General features: G+C 39.5%; 1 protein-coding gene across 2 annotated transcripts in view; it reads right to left on the minus strand.

The window, feature by feature from the left end:
- Positions 1 to 25,325, minus strand: part of Fbxl7 (F-box and leucine rich repeat protein 7) — a 367,504-nt gene that overhangs the window by 249,668 nt on the left and 92,511 nt on the right. Inside the window, exons 1-2 of one of the 2 annotated variants that reach the window (XM_076856213.2) lie at positions 15,017 to 15,049; positions 13,336 to 13,425 (exon numbers count right to left, since the gene is read on the minus strand). Coding sequence is in view for 1 of the 2 variants with exons in the window: in XM_076856212.2 (XP_076712327.1) it covers positions 13,336 to 13,425 (90 nt within the window). In the remaining variant the exon portion in view is untranslated. Of the gene's footprint in view, positions 1 to 13,335; positions 13,426 to 15,016; positions 15,050 to 25,325 lie in introns of those variants that run through there. The other variant, XM_076856212.2, reaches the window with a different exon arrangement.

A 25,325-nucleotide genomic window follows, 5' to 3' on the forward strand; every position in this document is an offset into this window, starting at 1 on the left:
ATATTAAAAGATAACGGCAAATACATAACATTCAGCTCATGGAGCAGTAGAGTTAACGCTCCCTCCCCTCAAATTTGGGTGGCTTTGTGACTAATTGGGCATGACAGAAGTGATTCTGTGCCAATTGCTGAATCCAGGCCTTATGAAACCGGCAGCCCCCTCTTTCCATCTTTCTCTTGGAACATTCTGTCTGGATCCCTGGAGCCTGTTTACCCCATGACCATCCTGGGGGTCATGGTCTGCTGCAGGCTTTGAGGTTGGCAATATCAGTTAAGCCCAACTATCCAGTCAACCCAGGTAGGGTGCAAACATGCATCAGTGGCCCTGAGACCTGTCCACCAACAGCATACCACCCACGACCTCAATCCATGACATATATTAACAGATGAATCATGGTCAAACCCTGCTAAGTTAGTGGTTTAAAAAAAAAATGAGGTGAGGTATAATGGTTGCTATTTTAAGCAATTTAGTAGGTGGAATAATGCATCCCACACAAAAAACAGTCCATGTCAAGGTTCTATGAATGTTACTTTAGTTAGATGTGACTCAACATTCAAAGAAGGTGAGATCATATGGATAATCTGTATGGACTCAAATCACAAGAGTCGTTGTAAAGGGGAGAAACAAAGATCAGGGTCAGAGACAGATTTGGGGATGTGACACTGCTGGCTTTGCCAATGAAAACGGGAACATGAACAAAGCTGAGAAAGGGAAGGGGTGGAATCCTCTCCAGTCTCCAGAAGTACAACCCTTCAGATGTCCGGATTTTAGTCCTCTAAGACTCGGGAGAGATTTCTCTGACTTCCAGAATGTAAAGTAATAGATTTGAGGTGTATGGAGTCACTTAGTTTAATGGTAATTTGTTACAGTAGTATCAGGAAAGTATGCATTAAGCTTCAGGATGATTTGTGATGCAATAATAAACTAGTAGAACAAAACTTGCCCCTGTTCCACCTCTGCATACAGGCATGTTCACAAAAATGTTTATCTTGCTAATGTCTGATCACCATTCAGAGCTCAGCTTGGATTTTTACTTAGTATGTATTAGAAAATGTGTTCTAGGCATGCAACTTATTTTAAAGTAATGTAATATTCATATTCCTACATGATTAAAAGTTCCAGAAGGTCCATTCTGTCTTTTTTCCTTATCAGTGAATCTCCAGCTTTCAAGCACAATGCCTAGAATCTTGGAAATGTTCAATGAGCGAAAACAGGGCGGTTGAGATGAATACTGATAAGTCAGAACATATGCAATGTATTGGAATGTTAGTTTGTAAACATTAAAAAAAAATAAAGAAAAAACTGTGTTGGATGAATTTGTCTCATGGAAAAGAAGTCTTAAGAATATAAGTGTTTTGAAACTGATTTCTTTAAGAACAAGTGATTGCTGTATAGATGGGTGCTCAATGTGTGTGTATCAGGGACAGGAAACAAGAATATTGATGCTCATTTGAAAATCTTCCTCAATGGTGGAAAAAATCAACTAACTGAATTTTTGGTCATATCACTCAAAAAAATTCTAAAATGAACTGGCCAAGGAGACATTTTCAGCCCTTGGAAATGAGCCAACTTGAAAATACACACACACACACACACACACACACACATACTCACACACACAGAGAGAGTATAATTCTATCACTCAGTAATAACCACTGATAATATCTTTAAATATCTTGAACTATGTTCTTAGTCATTTTCCTGTGTGAGTTGGGTCCCATAGGAAATACTGGCTCATAATCTGCACTTTTCATATACATTTCCCCACATCATTAAGCATGGTTTTCTAACCTATTTTCAATAGGTAATAGGACTACTTTTAATAGGACTCTGCAAATGTTTACATTATAAAAATTAGGCAACATATATCTACAAATAAAATTAATGTTTTTACAGGTAATCCCTTATGGTGATATTCCTAGATCAAAGTTTGTACACATTTTTTTAAGACTTTCAATTCACATGTATTAGCATTTCCTGGTTTTTAGAAATGATAAAGTTTGAGAAATAAAACATACTATATCCCCATTTGAGGAGTAACAACATACATTGACATACTCAAAGCTTTGAAGCTTGGCAAAGGAGGAGGAGGAAGAGGAAGGGAAGGAGGAGGAGAAAGAAGAGGCTGCATTTAACTCTGTCTAATGGAAAAAAAAATGTATTGGAGGATAGATCTTCCTCTATCCCCTCAAGATTCCACTGCCCCACATATACAAATTGTGTTAAATTCATGAAAGGAAGACAACTCTGTGAAAGCCCTGCCTGTCCTAGAACACAGAAGAGGTGTAACTCACATGAAGTGGCTGTGATTTAGCTGATGAAAGTCAATGAGATAACATGTACATGCAGAAGCCTGAATATGAGTTTCAAACTTAGTCTTCATAACCAAAACAAAGTATGACATTTTTTATTTCTTGCTTATAACATGTAAATTAAGGCTGTTACTTCTGTAAGTCATAAATGGGAGTAAAAAAAAATAAACTTTTTTGTTTGACAGCTTTTTTTTACATCCATAGTAAATGAGGGATTCAACCTTCTTTTTTTTTTTTTTGTTTTCCAGATAATTCCATTAACCAGAATTTAGGTCTTCATAAATCTTTGAAGTTAGATAAATTTCTCAACCCCTATCCTGTCCAGTTTCATTGAATCAAAACAGAATTTATGACAATGTTCCAGGTTCTAGGAAATAAAATATAGCTTACAAAACACAATATGAGGGCAAATATGGTTTTATAATTCTTTTTTAAAAAAAAACAAGAAAAGAACAAAAGAACTGTACTGTTTTCTCCTTTAGAAATACTTTTTCTAATATTTTCTTTATAACTAGTAAATTTTAAAAAACCCAAGCTTGTTTATTAACAAGCCAAATCATCCATGTTTTATGTTAACAAAATGGAAGGTCCTCTTCCTATTTCATGAATTAGAGAACCACCCCCTCTAACTTGGCACTTCAAAATACAAGTAGGTGGCTGGGCATGGTGGTGCACACCTGTAATCCCAGTGGCTTGTGGGGCTGAGACAGGAGAACAGCTAGTTCAAAGCCAGCCTCAGCAACTGAGAAATGCTAAGCAATTCAGTGAGGCCCTGTCTCTAAATAAAATATAAAGTAGGTCTGAGGATGTGGCTCAATGGTTGAGTACCCTAAATTCAATCCTGGTACCAAAATAAATAAATAAATAAATAAATAAATAAATGTGTGTGTGTGTGTGTGTGTGTGTGTGTGTATAAAGTTGATAAATTAAATGTACTAAGGTAAAAAGATGTTGTAGAAGGATTTAATAAAGTTAAGTTGATGGAGAAGACATAACAGTTTTTCTCTGTCCTTAAAACTCAGACAGGAGAGCTGAACAGCTTTAGAGTTTTAGGTTTCTCAGTTGTTATTATGGTATGGAAAAATTTCAGAGATAAATTGGCTATTCATAGGGATAGTAATCACAGATAATTTAACAACCTGTCAATTGGTTTAAAAATGGCAAAATAAGTGAAAACATTGAAACTAAAACTATCTTTTGTTCTGTCCTTTCTGATAATTTTTAGTTGGTGCATATTAACTATACAAAATTGTGGGTTTCAATTTTCAGTGCATACATAAAAGCATACTTTGATGAATTTCACTCCCATTCCTCTTTCCAACGTGTCCATTCTGCTTGAAGAAGGTGTCTATTCCCTTCACCCAAAGAGCAACTGAAAGCAACTGGACAAATATTCCCATGAGGAATCTGAAATTTCCCTAAGATGAAAAGTAACTATACCTTGTATCTATTAGCTTGGTTTTGCACAGCTTTTGAGGTCATAGTCTTCATATTATGGTTGGAAAACTTAATCAACAGGGCTGGTTCTTCTTGAAATTCTGAAAACACATTCATTCATTCATTCATTCATTCAATAAACATTTGACAAATACTCTAGTGGGTGCTGGATCTACAAAGCGGGGTGAAATGGAATTCATTCCTCAGAATTGTTCACCCAGTGCAGAAATGATACCATGAAGGAATCCATTAAAATCACACATGAAACTCGTATGCAGGGAACTTCTGGCTGGGACAGTGGGCCATTACCATCACTGCTCTGGATCTTGCATGTCTAGGCATCCCTGGAGATTGTTCTGATGGGGCAAACAGAATTTATATGTTTGATGGCTAAGCAGCAAAAGCCCTGTGTCCAATGACGCTGCATAATAGAAAACCAGAGGTACCACATAAGAAAGATTAATGCTCACTATTATCAATCAATAAAACCAACATACATGGATACACACACACACACACACACACACACACACACACACACATTCTACAGCTCTAACTTTGTTAAAAGTGAGCCCATGGGAGCAAGAAACCTCAATTTCTATATTTATGTGTCAAATCCACTTCTCCATTAAAAGAGCCCAGAATCTTTGAAGGCATGACTGGTGTCTTAGACAGGAAGGAAAAAAAAAAAAAGAAGCAAACAAATTAGGATGGGGATGGGTCTGGAGCATTCTTTTAAGGCTAGAAAGCAAGAGTGGTTTCACAAAAGGAAAAACAGTGTGGGAAGAACAAAAGAGTGGGCTAACGGTTTCCTATAGGAGAAATTCTACAAAGTTAAGCATTAAAAAGAGAATAGTAATTGTTAATTGGAATAATTTGAGTTCAAAATTATACTCAAAGAGAAAATAGAATATAAATTGCATAAATTAGCATAAGTTAGAGAATATGCTGCTATATATGTGAGATAAGCATAATCAAATGTTTAATTTGTGCAAATTGTAATCTCAGGGAAGTGTTAATCGGTAGATTCTCCAAAAAATTGTTTTTTCTATCTGTGTAGAAAAAGGCAAGTGGGCAATCTCAAAATTTAGCCCCTCACAGATTTCTGAAGGAAATTCACCACCACCAAGGATTGTGTTTAAGTAGTCGACTAAAGACTTCCAGGGATCCAGAAGGTGGCACCTACAGGTTTCTTCATGTTGTGAACAAATCCCTGGCTTCACCACCCCTGCTTCCTCTAGCCTTCTCCTTTCCTGCCCTCTTGGTACCTTCTGAGACACTGCCTTCCTTTGCAGCTCAAAATCACTCTATTATATAAGGAACTGTGGTTTTCTACCATCTGCATTGGAAAACTCACATACCCAAACTCATGCAACTATATAAGAGAACAATGTCCCTCAATGCACCAGGTGACACCCCCTTGGAAACAGTAGCAGTTATAAAGTTCAAACATTCTCAGTTACATTTATAATGATTTGTCATGTTGCTAACTACTTCCTACAGATGTATTCATTATAAAAATTCTTCCATCATCTCCAAATTTCTTACAAATGATTTCTCAACTACTGTGTGTTATTCCCTCTATGATATGCACTTTCTGATTTTTTTTAAAGTATATAAGATGTAAAGAAACATCCTTTACAGCTATAGTGTTCTTTTTTCCATATTTATTAATCATTTTAACAGCCTTGGAATGTCAGAGTCTTCCTGAGGAAGTTAGTTCATCCTCAGGATATTACTTCCTAGGCAGAGGATATAAACAGACACGTTAACCTAATTTTTAGGGTCAGACTGTGTCCACAACTATAAAGGGTAAATATTTTCAATATCAGATTATTTGTCTGTTGCCCAACCTCCTCCAGATTTCCTCTTTACTGTAGAAGTCAGTGTTTTCCTGTAAAACCTTCCACATAAAACCTTCCACATAAAGAAAGGTGGTGAGTGCAGAGTGAAATGCCTTCTAGCCTGTTTGTCCCTGACATCACCAATTAATTACATGAGGTTCATGCAAGGAAGTCCTAGTACAAAGAATGAGCGGCCACTCATTCCAGAACTAAAGATCGTGGTTCTGAAGCACTTTCCGAGCCTCTGCCACGCTGTCAGACAGGGATCTGTTTAGAAGCCTCCACTTTCCACCATGGACCCAGCGGGGTTTTCCTAAGCTGTCCACACCTGACCCAGGATGCTCTGCCTTCCTCTCACCCTCCCACCTGGCGCTCACCCTCCCTGCTCTGCTCCTTCAGCCCAGGCTCATCTCCCTTCTCCAACCCCAGCTCTCCTGGGACACAACCCTGTCTTTCCCTGGATGACCCCTTAACTGTTCCATAAGTGTTTATTTATCCTACAAATCACTGAAGTTCCGGAAGTGGTAGATCTTGACATAAAATCAAGATGTTCCAGGAACCCAAGAGCTAACTGAAATGTCACAAAGGATGCTTAAGACAGGAAGGACAACGGGGATCCTGGGGAGCTTCAGGGTGAATGTTCTACCAAAATCATTGAACCAAACCCCACATTATTTCTGAAAATTCTTCAGGAAGAAGAATTATCCTCTGCGCTACCAGGTTGTGGCCCCCGACTGGTTGATGGGCATATATTCTGTACCCTCTGCACGTGCCTAAGTAAACATATGGGAACTTATATAACATCCTTGAATAAATTCCCATATAATTAAGCTACTGAAATTATGGGTTAAAAAAAAAAAAAAACTTAGGAAAGACCCAAGCCCTCATTACACACATACTTAGTAATACTGAGATGAACCAGAATGTTTATGGATTCAACATACTGATTACTTGTTGAAAAGGCAAACAATGTGGAAGAAATAAAAAAATTATTTGGGACCCAGAATTAGAATATTAAAGATTAAAATTGTTTCCATCCTAAATCTGCATGACGGTACTGAGATACTCTGAATGTCTCAAACATTACTTAAAGATCTTTAGCCATTCTGGATGATCCATTTAGGAGGATAATTCCCTCATAAAATTAATTCCAGCTCTTGGGTCTGAGGTGGTATTTGCAATTTTGTTGTACATCTCTAGATTTAGATACCAATTTTGTGAGTTCCAAGCTCTTTTCATTGTTTAAACTAATTTTTGGATGCAAATCTAACTCCTTTATTAAATCTGGCACAATGAATATGTTTTATATATATTTTTTATTCTATAATATAATATATAATGTGCTCAAGTCAACAGATACGACTGGTATAGTTTTTCAAAAGTTACCTAACTCACATTTAGGCAGCAGCTACAACAATACAAGACCTTGGCCATGAAGCAGTGAATTGTTAATTGAATTATCAAAACATGTTAAGTTTCAATGGTTATAGTCTATCAAAACTTTCCTCAATGATCCTGACATTTCCAGGGAGTTAAGTTTAAAATTTAATTTTTAATGACAAAAAAAGTCTGTATAATAATCTCATCACCTTCCTCATCCAAGGAATAAAAGCTTACAACATCACACTTCTGATTTCAGAATCTTGTCCAGACACTAGAGCAGCCCCCCTTCCACGAACTTTCCAAATTGGATAGGTGTCACTTTAGAACAATTTCTAAAGACATCTCTTCAGGGTTATTTTCTTTCTCTGTTTCTTCCTCCTCCTATGTTACATATTTTGCTTACTTTCTCTTGTGTCACAGATTGAGTTTCATCCAATTGCAATAGACTGCACATGCTCTGAGATCAGTATCTTCTGATTGTAAACATTTACAATCAAAGAATAATTCCCTGGCTCAGTTTTAAACAAAATATAGTAAAATAACTATTTAATACTCTTACATTACGTATACTTCAGATCCAGTCTCATGATGAACTTCAACATCAATTTCAAACACTTTGTCTGTCTGGTACAGTCTGTAAAGGCATAGTATTGGTAACCCAGAAACTTACCCTTCAATAGTTCAGTAGAAAAGTTACTTGCAATATTAACTTTTGTCTTCTATAACTAAGGATTCAAAGTCAATTCCTAAGTGATAGATGGGTCATGCTTTTCCATAGATAATATTGGCAATGTAGACACAATTATGAGGTGCCATTGGAAAAGATACCCCTTCTTTATAAGTACTTTCAAAACAAATTTTGACAGAAGCTTGTAAAAATGATTAGTATGAAAGTCTCAGTAGATTTGCATGACAATTACTAACAAGCATTAAGAATGAATCTTAGAAGTCAGGGCTCATAGCCCAACTTTGTCACTTATTAATTTTGTGACTTAGGACCATTCTGATCCTGTCTTGAATTCCCTTCTTTAATAGACATATCTCTTCCTATTTCTCAAGAGACATATGATGATAAAACAAAGTTGAATGCAGTCATGTTTGTGAAAGCAATGGAAAAAGCCTGAAATAAGCATGTTAAAAATGTTTACTGAATTCTTTTGGTGGTTAAAAAAAAAAGTCTTTTAGGGAACTGGAATCCACCTTTATTAGAAGCATCCTCTTTCCCTTCTTGAGTGACACATGTGAATTTTGTTTGAAGGGTACACCCTAGAAGAAGTAGAAGATGATATAAGGAAGACAAACTGAATAAAAACAAAGCCAAATGACTGAGCTTTTTTAAAATAACTTTTCAGAATTGGCCTAATTTGGGAGCTGAAAACATGAAAAACCCACAACTATATAAATAAACTGGTGATTTTAGGTTCCAGAGAAAGAACTGTCACTACACATTCTTTATAAATCAATTCTCTTCTGATGAAAGCTTAAAATGACCTTTATAGGAATTAAACAGGCAACTATAGATGAAATTAAGCGAATCTATTGAAGGCCTGTTTGTAAATGGGGAATGGGCATTGAGGTGATGTTTCCTTCTCCAGGTAGCTAGCTAATACACTCAAGCAGGTTGACACCCTCTTATCTTCTGAAGCAGACCCTTTCCTTCTACCAGCAGTACTGATCTATACGGGTTCAACCTTTCTCAAACGTTTCCACCTGGTCAGCCTCAGCCCTGCAGCCAGCTCAAAAGAGACAGCTAGAAATTAAGAGGACAAATTAATAGAATTCAACACCTTCATGTACAGGAAACAGCAGCTTGTCCTAATTCAATCAAACCTCAACAACACCACATCAAACTCCTGCTCAATGATATTTTAGGTGTGCAATCTTGAGCAAATCTCTCCATTTCTCTGTGACACAGGCATTTCTCTGTAAAATAGGCATATGAGATCAGAACATTGGCAAGACCATTTGTAGCTCTGAAAGTCTCCAGACTCCATAGCTGTCTGGCTTGATGACTGACATTTAGAAAGCAGCAATGGCACACATATCTTGTGGGGCCAATGACTCCAGGGTCTGAACGTAGGTATGCTCACATAGCAGCTGAAGGAGACACTCTTTTCAGCCAATTTGACCTTTGGATTAACTGCTTCACTTTCCCCCCAGATCCAGAGAAGACTGAGCTATTGAGATGCCATCCTTAAAGCCACATCTTTAGACCCCTCTGTTCTATGAAAGAAGCCAAAGCTCAGCTGGCTATCTCTCAGCTTCAGCAGGATCTAAATCCAATCCAACTGATTCTGCTCAAGGCAGGCTGCTGTGAGCTCCACCCCAACCAGGGGCTGGTTGTGACTTTCACTGCTGAAGGTCAAAGGCCATTATTTCCCAAAGAGAAAGACTGAAAAAAAAAAGTCAGAGAAAGAATAGCAACACAACTGGAAAGAATTAAACTGTGTCTTACAACGTTGGAACGCAGATTATGTTGGGAAAAATGGAAAATTTCCAGCTTTCTACACTTGAACCCAAACCCCCTACAGTGTCAGGAAATCAGAAACTTAAACTGTCACAAGGAATATAATGGGTTGTAAAGAAAGCATATACCACTTATCGGGGAGTAAGCCCTTGCTGGCTGCCAATTCCCTAAAAGGAGTGTGTGGTTTTTTAGAGTCACAAAAGTAAGATGCACAATAGTTTTGCATGAGACTTTGGAACAGAATCCTTTCAGTAGGTCTTTTCTCATAGATTAAAATCCAATCATATTACCATCTATGCCCACTGCCTGTAGAAGAACAGCCTATGACCCAGGGTGAATTTGCTGGAACACTGGATAGACAGGAGGAACCTAAGTCATTATCAAGAAACTGACTTGCTAGAATTACTAACAGAGGGCTTCTACCATTAGGTTTGGGGATAGAACACAACTTCTGAGCACAGAATAGAGAGTATCTAGAAAAGGCCAAGAAAAATATGTTTGGGAACCCTGAGTGTCTCTAACCTCTCGTGACTTCCAAAACTTTATGGGAGAACATACTCTGATGAGTCAGCTCTGTGCTGGCTGGAAATGCCAGTGCAGGAACTCACTTGTGACTGCTCTCAGGCCAGTTCTGGCCCCATGGCCAGGGTGACTCAGGAGCAGATTTTGGGCTGGCAGCACCCGTAGCTCCGCACTTTGCACTGGCCAAGCCTCAGCCCTGATTGGTCTTCCAGCCACTGGTCGTCATCTCCCAGAGCTGAGAGGGCATTTTCTAAGACAAGTTTGTGATGATTAGATACAAGTCTGAAGGTCAGGCAGAGTGGCAGGTCCTCCAACAGCCCTTTTCATGTGTACAATTCAACGTTTGTAGTAAATTTTCCTAGTGGTGTGACTATTACCACTATCCAATTTTAGAGCATTGTCCTCACCACAGAAATATGATGTCCACCTGCAGTTAATCTCCATTCACACCCCCAAGGCAGGTTAAGCACATGTTATGTGTCTGTCCTTCCCATCCCTCTACCCCATATCCTCACTTTATTTTTCAGTACACATTGAATACAGTGGTGCCTACAGGTTTCCTAGTAAGGGCCATTACCTGTACCATTACCTACACAGTCGAGTGCAGATTCTAGTGTGCACACCTACCCATACACACACACATACCACCACTACCACCACCACCAATAACAACAACAACAACAACCAGGGAACCAACATAGTATCTTCCCTATCTATCCTTCCCATCTAGGCAAAGCTCAGCACTACTAATGGTGCTTCCAACCCAGGTATTGTAGGCATGGCCCTGGTTTTCAAAGGCTGCAGGAAGATGAAATGTTATTCACTATACATATCACTTTTAGAAACCAACATCACTCAGACCTTTAAAACAATACAGATGAATTCAGAGGTGAAAATACAGGAGAGGATCAAGGAAGTGAAGAAAATCACCATAATCCAACAGCTTCCAGAGAACCAGTTACATTCTCACCCAGCATTTTCTTAATGTGAAAGATTATAAACATTGTTCTCAAAAACAGTGGAAAGAGAATCAGAGGTGCACTTTCTAAAGTGCTCTTCTGCAGTCTGTGTGAGAAGATAGTGTTTGCCAGTCTTGCATTCAGAGGTTAGCTGGCTGTTTTCCAGTATGAAGAAACACGCACCATCAGGGGAATCCACTCGGTGGGGATTTGTGAATGGGCTGTCAGCACCACCTACCCTGAGAGGAGGATCAAAGCACTGACTGCTCTGGCTTTGTCCTGAAAATAGCCTACCATGAGACAAGATATGCATGAAACACCCTTCAAACACATTTTCATTAACTAATGCTCACAATTGAGTTTATTTTTTAATATTATAAGTTTTCATTAATTGAAATTTTATAGAAAAATGGATTCACACACACAAAGAGCAAAAGTCAATACTTCTTTAATTTTTCAGGATATAAGAAAATGTACAGCATCATTTACATGGATGAGGCTCTTCCTCTTAAAATCCAGAAAGAAGTTCTGTATTAATTTAGCGCACTTGGAAAAAAATTCTTTTTCATAGGAACATCATAGTTTCCTGTTTTTTTTCCCTCCCAAGTCTACCCTCAATGACAAAAAATAAATACATGTCACAAAATGTATAAAACAATAGCTGAGCCTGTACCTCTTCCTAAGAGAAAGACAAAACTGAAAACCTAAAGTCTTTATAGAGCTGGCACTTTAAAAAACAAACAAACAAAAAACCACAAAAAGCAGACATTTTAAATGCAGAAGTCCCACAGTACCTGTCCCCAACTCTGTAACAAAGCTCATAAAGTTATATATTTTCTATTTTTGGAAAGGACAAAAAAAAAGTGATATGAAAACTTTAAATCAGACAAACACAGAGATTATTTAAATTTTCAACTTTCTGTTTTCATGGTCACTCAGAGAAATCATCAAAACAAGTCTCTGTATAACAATGGTAGGAAGACATGATCATCTCACAGAACACGTTTCTGACAACAGAGGATCCCTGTGAATTAGACTGAAGTGATCTCTACTCTGGGTCCTAAGAATGGAACTAACACAAGCAAAAGTCTAGAGTCAAATAGGCAGATTTGCACATGACCCTGACTCAATTTCAAGAACAACCTAATGCCCATATTTGAACTCAGAGGCGGATGATTAAGATTGGATTGCTTCCTGTGGTTTCTCCTCTGCCTCGTAATGGTTGGTGATGTCCATCCAACAGTGCTAAGGTCTTAAACACAGGAGAAAAGAATCCACTTGCAAAAACAACCTATGCATTGGTCTGGGGATAAGTAATGACCAAGAAGGTAGTTCTGTGGTACCTGAAACACACCATGTCCAAAAATATGCAAAGAGTAGACACACACCAACAGAGGTGAACCATCATCATGAATTCATAGATTTTCACACAGATCAAGAGGATTCACAGAGCTCCCTAGGCCAACACCAGCCTGCAAGCACACGCTCCAGCTTTCAAGCAGCAGAAATGAACCTCAGAAAGAGAAGCTGGAAATGTGCCTCCGTGACATCCTGTGCACTTCAGAAAAGCAGGCGCTACTGGATGTCAGTTCATCAGCTGATATTTTAGTCTATCAGTGTCAAGCACCGCTGTTGACCTGGGACCACCTGGCGATTATGCTCAGAAAGAGCTCTTCTTCAGAAAAGAAGTCATTCAGTTGGGTTTAACATTAAAATACAAGAAGCTGAGTCTATCACTGGGTAGACCTTACCCTTAAAAACTGCCATAGAAACAATTCCTCAATCAAGTAGTAACCCTAACCCTCTCTGCACTACTGAGAACAGTGCCATTCCCACATGTACTTCTACAGGCAAAGAAGTCAAATTCATCCTCAAGAATACCAATAGGACCAATCTGTGTCCTGTTTGGCACGACATTTTACTTATTCTTCAAATAATCAAAAAAACCTCCTTTGCTACTCCCAAAGGTTAGTGATTAATTCAAGTTCTACAAATTACGTGACCATGATCTTCCAATTATATCATTCTAAATCACAGATGCATCTATGTTACCAGTTCTTGCAGGAGCTTCCAACTCTAGTGCAAGGGTTCTATAAGCCTATTGTTTTCCATACTGAAAAACAGGTATGTAATATCATAAAGTCTTCCCTTAAGTCAACCTGCTAGAATTTCACAAAATTACAGAATTTGCCTTAGAACTGAGACACTGAAATCCTATCCCATCAAAGTTGATTGGCAGTAACAACAGTGCAACCAAAAAGAAACTTGGGAAATCCTTTGCCTCTCCTTTTTAATAACCTCATATGCTCCCACTCAGCAGAATAGAACAAAACTCCCACATTTTCTTTGTCTTCCAAAAATACCCAGCCTTGTAAAGGGAAGGCGCGGGATAATGAAGACCAGATGCCTACCTTCACTGGTAGCCACATTCTTCTGGGCTTTGGTCGGCGTGTGATCTGTACTTGAACTCACGTCGGATGAGATGCTTGAGCTGCCTTTGCCTAGAGAAAACAGGATTGAGATTTTGAGTTTTGTAATTTCAGACCTGAATCGTGCCTTCCAACAGACCCACATCAAGCCACGTCCCTCATTTCCAAGAAAGGAGCTGTGATACCAAGAATGGAGTTTATTAAGCTTTTTGCCTGATGTGTTAAAAAATCTTTGGGGAAATATCTGACCCATGTTACAGCAGAACCAAAGCTCTCCTATAATATGACTTGACTATAAACTCAGACAAGATTATAAAACATAGTCAAATATGATAACGTAAGCTTGTTTTGGCATACACGTGAGTAAGAAAGTACATGTGGAGAACACATCTCCTGCATTATTTTTTTTATTTGCAACTATAAACTATGCATTTCTCAGTAAAGGAAATAAGCAAATCTAAGAATCAGGCATTATGGGAGGAGCAAGAGCCTGCTGGCTCCATAGAGCTGTATCACCTTAAAAAAACAAATTCCGGTTTTAATAGTTCCTTCTTTAAAAACCACCAAGACCACTTCATTTTCTTAACACAGTGATTCTCACCTGGGAATTATTTTTCTGGCCATGGGGACACTTGACATGTCTGGCATCATATTTGGTTGTCATTAATGGGGTAGAGGTGCTACCTCATCTGAAGGGCAGTAGCCAGATGTGCTGCTGAATGACTTAGAATGCATAGGACAGCACCTTGGAGAAATGTCTGTAGTGCTGAGGGTGAGATAATAATCTTGCCTAAGCTCAGCGGTGAGTTTCTGCTCCTCTAAGCTTTAACATAATCATACATGTTACTATTGATAAACGTACTCTATATGTCATATGAAAGTCTGTAAATAGGAACCACCCTTCACTGCCCAGGAAGGAAAGTACCTAATGCCTGTGATGTGCAGATTCAAAGATGATCCCCGGACACCCATGTTCTTGTATCATCTTCTCCTCTTTGAATGTGGGTATAACCTATAACTAATTGACCTTTAACCAATACAGCACAATATAGCAAAGTTGAAAAGATTTTGTAGATGTAATTAAATCCCCTAAAGAACTGACTTAATTAATCCAATGAGATTAAATGAACTAGATGGATGCTTTAAGGGGATCTAGAGAGAGATCCCTCCTGCTGGCCTTGAAGCTCAAATGCAATGAGTTCTACTACCCCAAGGAAATGAATTCTGCCAACAACCATGTAAGCTGGGAAGAGGATTCCAAAGGTCAGATGAGAGAACAGCCCTCGCCTAATCCTCTGTGAGCCCTGCAGGAAACACCCAGTGGATCCATGCCCAGAATTCTGACCCAAAGAAATGGTGGGATAACAATGTACCCCAAGTTATGCAGCAATAGAAAACTAATGCTGCATCCCAGTAACTGTATCTCAGTTGAACTCCTCACGCCACAAGTGTTGATCAGAACTCTCATATGCAACTAAGAAACACTATTTCCTAATGGTCTTTTCTGCCCAGTGGTGCTTGCACGCAATGCACAGAATGGTTATGTCCCTAGAAATCCATGTACTGAAATCCTACCCCCAAGGATATGGTATCAGGAGGTGGAGCCTTAGGGAGGCAATTAGGTCATGAGGGTGGAGCCCTCACAGGTAGGATTGGTGCTCACCTGTCACGTGAAGAAACAAGAAGACAGCTGTAAATGAACCTCAGCAAACAAGGAATCTACTGCCTCCTTGATCTTGGATTTTCCAGCATCCAAAATTTTAAGGAAAAAAAAAAAAATCTTGTTCGAAAGCCACTCAGTCTATGGCATTTTGTTACAGCAGCCCAAACAGAGTAAGATAGTATACAACCCTAGCAAGGTGGAGTGAGCTCAGAGCCTAAATTCAGAGTAGAGAAGTACATCTGGGCTTAGATTTAAAAATCTTCAGAATTGTTTTGTTCTGTTGAAAGTTATGGAACAATCTGACCTCATGTGTAATTTCACCTGAGCAGGGAAGAGAACTGGCTGCCGTTTCCTCTCTTGACACATTGAGATTTGTGGCTCTGAAACAAATCCATTATTTACTTTCCTTAGATTGTGCCCAGCCTTCCTCTGTAAGCCTGGCAGAGTTGCCATTTATTTTCCATGGTTCACCTTTGGAAGCAGGCTGACATGGGATGGGGGGCTGGTACCCAACTAGAAGTACATCCACCTGGTCTCTGACCTCAGTCTGCCTCTCCTTTGCTTTTTGACCTTCAGCCTTCATTTCTCCCCTGGAGGCTCAGTGTCCACATCTGGTAGGGGAAGTGGCTGCACTAAATAATTCCTGATGGCTCCAATATTCTGTACTTCTATGAGTCCATTGCATTATTCTTCAAGGCCGAGCAATGCAAACACTCCCTTTAATAGGGCAGAAAACAGTAGTGCACACCACCAATACATGTACTTAAATTATTTCAATTATATTATTGCTTAGTAATGCACAAATGGAATGCTAGAAATAAACTCCATATGCTCTAATTCTGATTCAACAGAAAACCAAAACAAAATGATGAATTAAGGACAAACAATACAACCCATAACACTCAAATTAATAGCACTGGTTTAACATGAGAGATAATGTTATTTTGCTGAGGAAAACTTGCCTTTCAAAACTCAAACACAATACTGGATGCTAAAGTCAAGGTTTCTTGGCTTGGGCATGTCTGTGCTACCCAGCAGGCACTCTCTCCTATGACAGATGACACCTCAGTGGCCCTTCATTTAGGCTGACAGTATCATCACATTTCAAAGTCTACTCCTTTCTTCCTTATCAGTCCACAAGAAAATCGGGAACTTGGACCATAGAATCTTGTGGCAGGGCTCCATTATAAAGGCAAATGGGTATACAATTATTTCTTTTTATGATTCTTAATTGATACATGATAACTAAACATCTTTATGCGTTGGTCTGATATTTGAACTCATGTGTGTGGTGTGTAATGACTGGGTCAGGATGACCAGTATAACCATCACCCTAAACATTCATCATTTCTTTGTGCTAGGAATATTCATTTTACAATTATCATCCACTTAAAAATGCAATACAAGACAGAAATTTCAGAGGAAATTCTCAGTCATGCCTGAGAACATGTGTGGTCATGCTTCAGGGGGCCAAAAACTCCAGTTTAAGAAAAGCTGGTGTATGAAGGAAAGGGATAGAATTGAGGAAATAATATTATTAATGTTATTCATGTAGCTAACATTGAGTGCACATGCTGTATTTTGTATTCTAATAAATACTCCAGATGCTTCATCTTATTAAATATTCACTATGCACCACGACAGAGCTTCTGAATCTCTTTTTCATTATTGCCCTCAAAAGTTTTTAGACTTTTTTTTTTCTAATTACCCATGTGAACTTGTGACACCACTGATATACTGTATATCTGCGTGTGTGTGTGTGTGTGTGTGTGTGAGAGAGAGAGAGAGTGTGCACTTGTGCATGATCTCTACTTTATGCATAAAAAAGGGTAATAAAGTGTTTTCCTCCAAGAACCACTTTGTGTCCCTAGGCAGCAATACTACATCCATTGAGAATGTATGTCCTTAGAACAGGACAACATTTTAAAAATACCTGAGCATTTAAGCCTTTAAGCAATTAAGGAGAGCAAGATTACAGAGAGATAAATACAGTTGATTAGTTGATTGTGTTGTGATTTTACAGAACTACCTACCTCAAACTAAAAGTGAATTCGTGAATTCTGAATCACTGCTCTAGTGGGAAATTCAGGGAGAGGTGAAATATTTATCATTTCTTTGAGTTGGAAAATTTACTTTACAATTATGTGTGAACCTCTGGTCACATCTGTCAACTGACTAATACATGAGTTCGTGTTATGCTTGTTTGTCTTCAAAGACTTTCAGCTTAATGTTCCAGCTCAACTCGTTAATGTTGAGCTGAGGGTCAGGGCACTGTATCTCCCATCTGAATGGGCTTCTCTAACACAGGTGGGGGATATCACAATTTCCTTGCTTTTGGAGACACAAGCCAGTTCTTCTACAAGATACCTGGGAGCCATTTTAAGTAGTAAACTGGACCAATAAAACGATAAAAAGAAAAAAAAATAGGTGCTAAATAGACTAGACTACAAAAGGGACACTTATGTATAATATACAAGCTAAGATTAAGGTATATTCCATGTTTTTTTTTTCTTTAATTGATTTTATTTTTTAAATACATGACATCAGGATGCATTACAATTCTTATTACACATATAGAGCACAATTTTTCATATCTCCATTTGTATATAAAGTATGTTCATACCAATTCATGTCTTCATACATGTACTTTGGATAATGATGTCTATTACATTCCACCATCCTTGCTAACCCCCTGCCCCCTCTCTTCCCCGCCCACCCCTCTGCCCTATCTAGAGTTTGTCTATTCCTCCCAAGCTCCCCTCTCCCTACCCCACTATGAGTTAGTAGCCTTATATCAGAGAAAACATTTGGCATTTGTCTTTTGGGGATTGGCTAACTTCACTTAGCATTATCTTCTCCAACTCCATCCATTTACCCACAAATGCCATGATTTTATTCTCTTTTATTGCTGAGTATTATTCCATTGTGTATATATGCACATTTTTTTTAATCCATTCCTTTACTGAAGGGAATCTAGGTTGGTTCCACACTTTAGCTATTGTGAATTGTGCTGCTATAAACATCGATGTGGCTGGGTCCCTGTAGTATGCTGTTTTTAAGTCCTCTGGAAAAGGATAGACCCAGGAAAAGGATAGCTGGGTCAAATGGTGGTTCCATTCCCGATTTTCCAAGAAATCTCCATACTGCTTTCCATATTGGCTGCACCAATTTGCAGTTCCACCAGCAAAGTATGAGTGTACTTTTCCCCCCATCCTAGCCAACACTTAAACCCCCAGCTCTCACCATGCACAAAACTCAAGGACCTAGGAATTAAATCAAAGACTCTGCATCTAATAGAAGAAAAAGTAGGCCCTAATCTCCATCATGTGGGATTAGGCCCCAACCTCCTTAATAAGACTCCTATGGCACAAGAATTAAAATCAAGAATCAATAAATGGGATGGACTCAAACTAAAGTTTCTTCTCAGCAAAATAAACAACCTGTAAGGTGAATAGAGAGCCTACATCTTGGGAGCAAATCTTTACCCCTCGCATATCAGATAGAGCACTAATCTCTAGGGTATATAAAGAACTCAAAAAGCTAAGCACCAAAAAACAAAACAAAACAAAACAAAAACAAATAACCCAATCAATCAATGGGCCAAGGACCTGAACAGATACTTCTCAGAAAAGGATATACAATCAATCAACAAATATATGAAAAATATTCCATGCTTTGATAATTACATCCAAATAAATTCTACTGTCAAATACAACTGAAAAGAATAAATTTTTTAAAACAGAGAGAGAGAGAGCTGAAATAAGAACGTAAAGCATCACGTCAATCAACCTCACCTAAGAACCTGTTCTTGGGACACTCAAAGTTTTCAACACTCTGTGCATGTTTGTGATTGACCCCAAAGTGCCATGAGTATTGATTTGTGGACTACAGATAAATTGTACCAAGTAGGCAAGTACTCAAATACAGAACCTGCAGATAATGAGGATTGACTAGATATGATCTTGTCTAACATGGATCAGCAAATAAATTTTGCAGCTTGTTACCTGCTTTCAGGTAGACTGGGAAGGATGCCATCTACTAACGGGCATCTAGGTTGGGATCAATAAGCCTGGGTTTTCTGTAACCTAAACCTTCTTAGTTCCTTCAGCTATAAAAGAGGTGTGTGCGTGGGGGGGGTCAATTCCTGCTTCATAGTGTTATGTAAAGATCAAATAAAATAATCCAGACATATTCTTTGGAACAGTGCAGGCGCCTGGAAGCACCCAACAGCTTAGTATAACGAGGCTCATGTTTTAGAGACTATTAATATTCTTCTTTCCTTCTTGGTCCTGGAAGCATAACCCCCTTGAGTTCAAGTGAAGGGGAAGTGGGCTGGTAGTGGGGAAAGGGTGTACAGAGAAGAAATGCTATAGAACGAACTTAGAGTTTAAAAAATAAAAGGCAGTGGGGAGGGAATATTCAGCCTCTAACATCCCCCAAAGAGAAATCCGCGGTACCAAAGTATTCCTGCCAGCCAAGTTGTTATCTTAGGAAGGAAATGGCTACATCTCTTGGCTCCTTTATCAAATTAAGGGCCAGACCTCTCAGAATAGACCCTGGAATTGTACATGAAAAAATTTCAGGTGAGAGAGAATAGAGTATCAGAAGTCCCTCCACCTCCACCCCATCCCAGAGGGACACTGGGAAGGAATGAAGCCTGGTTTCCCCTCTCGGCTTCTCCTGGAAATAGGGAAGGTGTGTGTTGAGAAGGGCAAGGGGCACTGTCAACCTCACCCCATGATTAGGACAGTGGCAGGGTTGTGGGGGTGGGGGGCTGCTCACCCTCCCACTGGAAGCCAGGCTGCAAGGCAGGGCTGGGCTCTGGGGGCTCAGGCTGCAGTTTTAGCAAGTCAACGGGTTCCCTGGTAACATTGAGGAGATCCCAAGCCCAAGAGATGGGCTGTGGGCTTGCCCAATAGAGTCAACACAACGGACAGAGGTGCTTTATGACATGACAAGAAGGCAGATTGCTGCACCAGAATCCGGGGGGACCCAGACAGACTGGAGCAGACACTCCATATAAGCAAGGACTAACGGTGTGGGGTTTACACTCTAGCTGCAGATTTTTTGGCATCCTGCAGGTAGGGCTCAGCAATCTTGGTTCCAACAGGTCCTCCAGGTGATTCTGTTGCCTCAAGTTTGAGAAGCTCCCGACAGGTACTGATGCCTGACCTCCCTGAGCAGTGCTGAGAACCCAGTAAGAGGCGGCAAAGTGCTCAGCCCAAGGTGTCACACGACCAAGTGTTTAATAGAGGCCAGCCCTGTCTTGACAACCCACTATGGCGGCCTATTGTGTGCAGTTGGAGTAATGGGACATTTGTGGTTTGGAGGATGGCCACTAGAGTCAGAGCAGGCTTCAAAACCACCTTCCACCATTTCCAGGCCACGTCTATACCTGTGAGCAAGTCTCTCAAACTCTAACCTGTTTCCACCTACATGGAAGGATGAAACCTCTTCCACCTTCCCCAAATGGCACCCAAGTGCCTCCGGTACATGATTTATTAATTTTAAATAACTGGCTCACTTAATTGTCAGTTTTGTTAGGTTTGAAATCTGCAGGCCATGGGGCCCCGAAAACTCAGGCAGACGCTGATGCTATAGCCTGGGGAAAGATTTTTTTTTTCCAATAAACCTTGATTTTTGCTTTTAAGATCTTCAAGTAAAGGTGGGGGGGCATTCATATTATTATTAAAGACAATCTCTTTTACTTACTGTCAACTATTTGTAGTTGTTGATCTCATTTTCACAAACACACCTAGATCAGCCTTGGACTAAATAACTGGGTGCTATAAACTGGCCAAGTTAACACATTTTAATCAGCTATTTTGCTAAAAGGATCTGGCCAGAAGAATTTTAGGGGCGAAAAGTCCATTTAGGAGCTCACAGTTTTGGAGGTCTTAGTCCATAGAAGACCGGTTCCAACCCTTGGGACTCAGGTAAGGTAGGACATCATGGCGGAAGAATGTGGCAGAGAGAAACAGCTCCCAGGAAGATAAGAAACCAAAGAGACTCCACTTTCTCATACAAATATATACTCCCCAGCTACGCCCCCATGAACCACCTCCTCCAACCACAACCCACCTGCCTCCAGTTCCCAGCCAGAGAATTCCATCAGGGATTGATTCACTGGTTAGGTTAAAGCTCTAACCCAACCATTTCTCTTCCCAACCTTCTTGCATCGTCTCACGAGGGAGCTTTTGAGGGACACCATATCTAACCATGACAACACATAACACAAGTCATCACCATGCCAGACCCACAGGATTTTAAACACTGAATCTACCACCTCCCAGCAACCCATCCAGCACATGTGTCAAATTCTCTTATCTTCAGTGTCTTCACAAAATAGACATAAACCCACACAAAAAGCAGCAACCAGTTTCGTCTACTAACAATGGGGAGAATTACACATGCTTCAGAATTAGGAGAAGGTTGCTATGAGGAGAAACTGAACTAAATTATGCATACAAATTATTCAATCACATCCACCCTGCGAGCTATTAACATGGCCCCATTTATCACAGTTTAATTCACACTGGGGAACAAGAAATGAAATTTAAAACAACGATTATTTTACTATCCTATGCAATAGTAAATAAATATATAAATAATATATGGTTTTGTTCAGCTTTTTTGCTGCTGTAACCAAAGACTTGAAAAGAACAATTTTAGATGAGGAAACATTTATTGGGTGCTCAAGGTTTCAGAAGTCTCAATCCACAGACGACTGATTCCATTGCTCTGGGCACAAAGTGTAGCAGAGCATCATGGCAGAAAGGTGTGGTGGAGGAGAGCAGCTCAGGACATAGCAATCAGGAAACAGAGAGATTGGCCCCCAGGGACAAACCACAAAGGCACACCCCCAGTGACCTACCTCCTCTAGCCACACTCTGACTACAGTTACTACCCAGTTAATCAATTCAACTGAATTAATACTGATTGAGTAATGAGAGCTATAACCTATCATTTCACCTATAAACTTCCTTGCATTATCTCACACATGAGCTTTTGGGGGACACCTCATATCTAAACCATAACACACTCATTAGATTGTATATATTCTACACATTCAGCAAAAATTCTTCAAGTATAAACAAAGTTGACAATTCTATTCAGTAATGGCTTTATCTATATTAAAGTTGTCTATTTGATCAATGACTAAAACCCCATTCGGGGCTATTAGTATAGTTCCTGTTGGATTTGGTAAGGTTTTCTCCTTCATTTAATTTCCTCCCAAGTGAGCTACAAGTCCAAATGAGGACAACTGAACAAACAAAAAGAATTAGATATCAGAAACAAACAAATATCAAAACAACGGAAAACTGGGTAATTACCTGACGCAGGCAAATGTGATTTGTAATGGGTTAACATATATGCATATAATTCCAAATTGTACCACGGAGACATCAGTTTGTGGATCAATCTTTTGAGTCACTTGAGACAAACTATTAACCTAGGAATGTTAGCAGAAGAATGTGCTAGTCTTATATTCCAATCAAGCGATTCCTCTGGGCTTTCTGTTGGAGCGTGCCAGGTTTTTCTAATGTTTGAAGATCAAGAGAATATTCTTTAAATGGAAACCTTCTTAGTGAGGGATTTCAAATTTCTTTTAATTTAAAAAATTCCCATGTGTAAAAAGCAAAAACTAAGCTTTTCCTCTTTTCTCATTCTTAGTGCCCAGGCTGATTTTGTAAGTGCATTTACTTAAAACAAGGAGACAGTAAGAATTTCTACAGTGATCTATAATAACCATGAAAAGGAAAGGTGTAGAAAAGAAAAATCAATACATGACAAAAAATGAATCAATGGGGTCTTTTGATTTCTAACATTAAGAGTCCCAAATATCTCATACAAAATTGATTCACTATATGAATTCCAGACTGTGTGCTCTATGTTGATCACATGGATTATAACCGCAGACTTCTAACATGAAATCCACAAACAAGTCCATGAGCCCATGTGGTGGCCTCAGTCCCATTTTTCCTGCTTCCCTCCACAACCTTACTTTCAAACTGCTTCTGGTAGACCACGGGAGCCTGGTTTAATAATAAATGTCCATACCAAAGGAAAGAGAATTTTTTTCCAATATCTCACACAATTAGATCAAGGGAGCACTGGGTCATATTTGTGTATCGAATTCACTGTCATTTTCCTGATTCTTATCTTGAGAAAGTTTCTTATCTTCTTTGATCCATAGTTTAAATATCTATATAAAAAGAATCATAATATTAGTTATCTCAAAAAAATGATCTGCCTTAATCCCTGGCCCAGGTGCATATTCGTTTTTGGAAAGAAACTGAACACATATTGTAAAAATGTATTAGCTCTTTCAGGCCAAAGGGAAACAATTTGATAGATGACTTCTCCAGGGCTGGAGGCCTGGAAGTGGAGTGAAATTAGGAGAAATAGAACCCTGAGCTCTCAGCTTCATTGTATTGTGAATGGAAAACATTAAATGGTGCCTTTGTTTCATTCTTTGCTCTCTTCTGCAAAAATTGGAAGCAGGGGCCGAGAAGGAAGAGGAGATACAAAGAAATGAATTAAAAGGGGAATTGTCAGAGTTGTGCTGGTTCTTTTGCTTTTCAAGCTGTTTGATAATCTACCTGGTTCTTTTTCTACTCCAGTTTCCCAAATCACCTGACCCACGACTTCAGTCAGGTCCAATGAGCAGGATACACTGGTCGAGAAGTGCTGCAATAGGCCATGGCTAGCAAGGATGACGTACTCACTGAGCACCTGCTTTACCTCAAAGCACAGTGCCCAGCCTGGGACAGGGTCCCTCCCTAATTCTTAAGAAGCAGCCCTCCTGATAGGTTTTACTTGAAGCCTGAGAAAGTCCAAGTACACATCTCAGCATTCGCCCCACTGCCAAGTGGCAAAGTGAAGTCACCATGCCAAAGCTAGACCTGATTCAAGATATTGGCTTTTAGGTATTTCTTTTAAGTTGTGGTCAAATACATGTAACATGAAATTTCCCATTTAATCATCCAAGTGTACAATTCAATGGCATTAAATATATTTATGTGTCAAACCATCACCAACTAGTAACATTTATTCACCCTAAATAGTACGTCTATTAGGTGAATGTTTTATTCACCCTAAATAGTACGTCTCCAGAACCATTAAGCAAAAACTGCTCACTCCTCTCTCCCCAATCTCAGGTCGCCTGCATCTGCTTTCTGTGTCCATGAACCTGCCTATTACAGGTAACTCAGATGGGTGGAATCACACAATGCTCTCCTTTTGTGCCAGGCCACTTAGCATAATGCCTTCATTGTTGTTTCATACACCATCACTTCCTCGATTTCTATGTGAATACTATTCGACGGTGTGCTTATAATACTTTTGTCTATTTGTTTGTCTGCTGATGGACACTTGGAGAGCTTCCATCCTTTAATTATCATGAATAGCATTGTAATAAGAGGGTGCTGGTTTTTTACTACAAAGGGTTGTTAACTTCTGAACTTCTAGTGCATGTTTCCAGTTGAAATCAAATCTTGAGTGCTATGGCTGGAGAAGATGAAAAAAGTACACAGAGTTCTTCCAGGAGAGAAATGGGACAGCCCTACTGCTGAGGCAGCAACTCCTCCAGGGCCATTTAAAACTCTACTGCGGCCCAGGATGGACAGAGAGCTAGGGGTTGAGAGGAATGGAATGTAAGCAAATGATTCCACAAAGCATTGTGTTACCTCCGAGCAGGGCAGTGCTGCTGGTCATGAAGAGTCCAGAACAGCCAAAGAGCAAATGTCACAGGGCTTGGGCAGAGCATTAGGATCCAAACACACACCTGATGCAAAGCTCTACTCTTCAATGACTGGCACTGAATGGCCAAGGAATGCCTGGGGTTTCCCCCTTTGTCACCTTTGTGGAGACCCTCCACTGTCGCTGTGGGAAAGTCAAGAGCTACAGCTTCCAGTGAGATAGCACTGAAGAACTGTCCCATCTGAAATCACATAAGCAGAACCATCACTTGGTGTGTCGAATAGTGGCATCCACATGTTAAATGGTGGCATTAAATGCACATGACCCCAACGTAAGCACTGTGCTTGGCATATTAGGGACATTTTGTGTATACATGTTAAATGACCCCAGGAATAAATTGGAAATTGACTTCTAATGTGCAATAGTTCTGGTTCCATAGTGCTTCCTGATGAGCACTATGCCTTCCCTGCAGGCACCATTAAAATCTATGCTATCCCAGTGAGTCTTTACACAAAGGCTATATGCAGAGGATGCAAAGAGAACTTGCAACATGTACAGATTCCCAGGGGTGACAGGCCATACAGTCTTCCGTATTAGTTTACTAAAG

Source organism: Callospermophilus lateralis, chromosome 5, assembly GCF_048772815.1.
Source record: "Callospermophilus lateralis isolate mCalLat2 chromosome 5, mCalLat2.hap1, whole genome shotgun sequence".
In the NCBI taxonomy this organism is placed as follows: Eukaryota; Metazoa; Chordata; class Mammalia; order Rodentia; family Sciuridae; genus Callospermophilus; species Callospermophilus lateralis.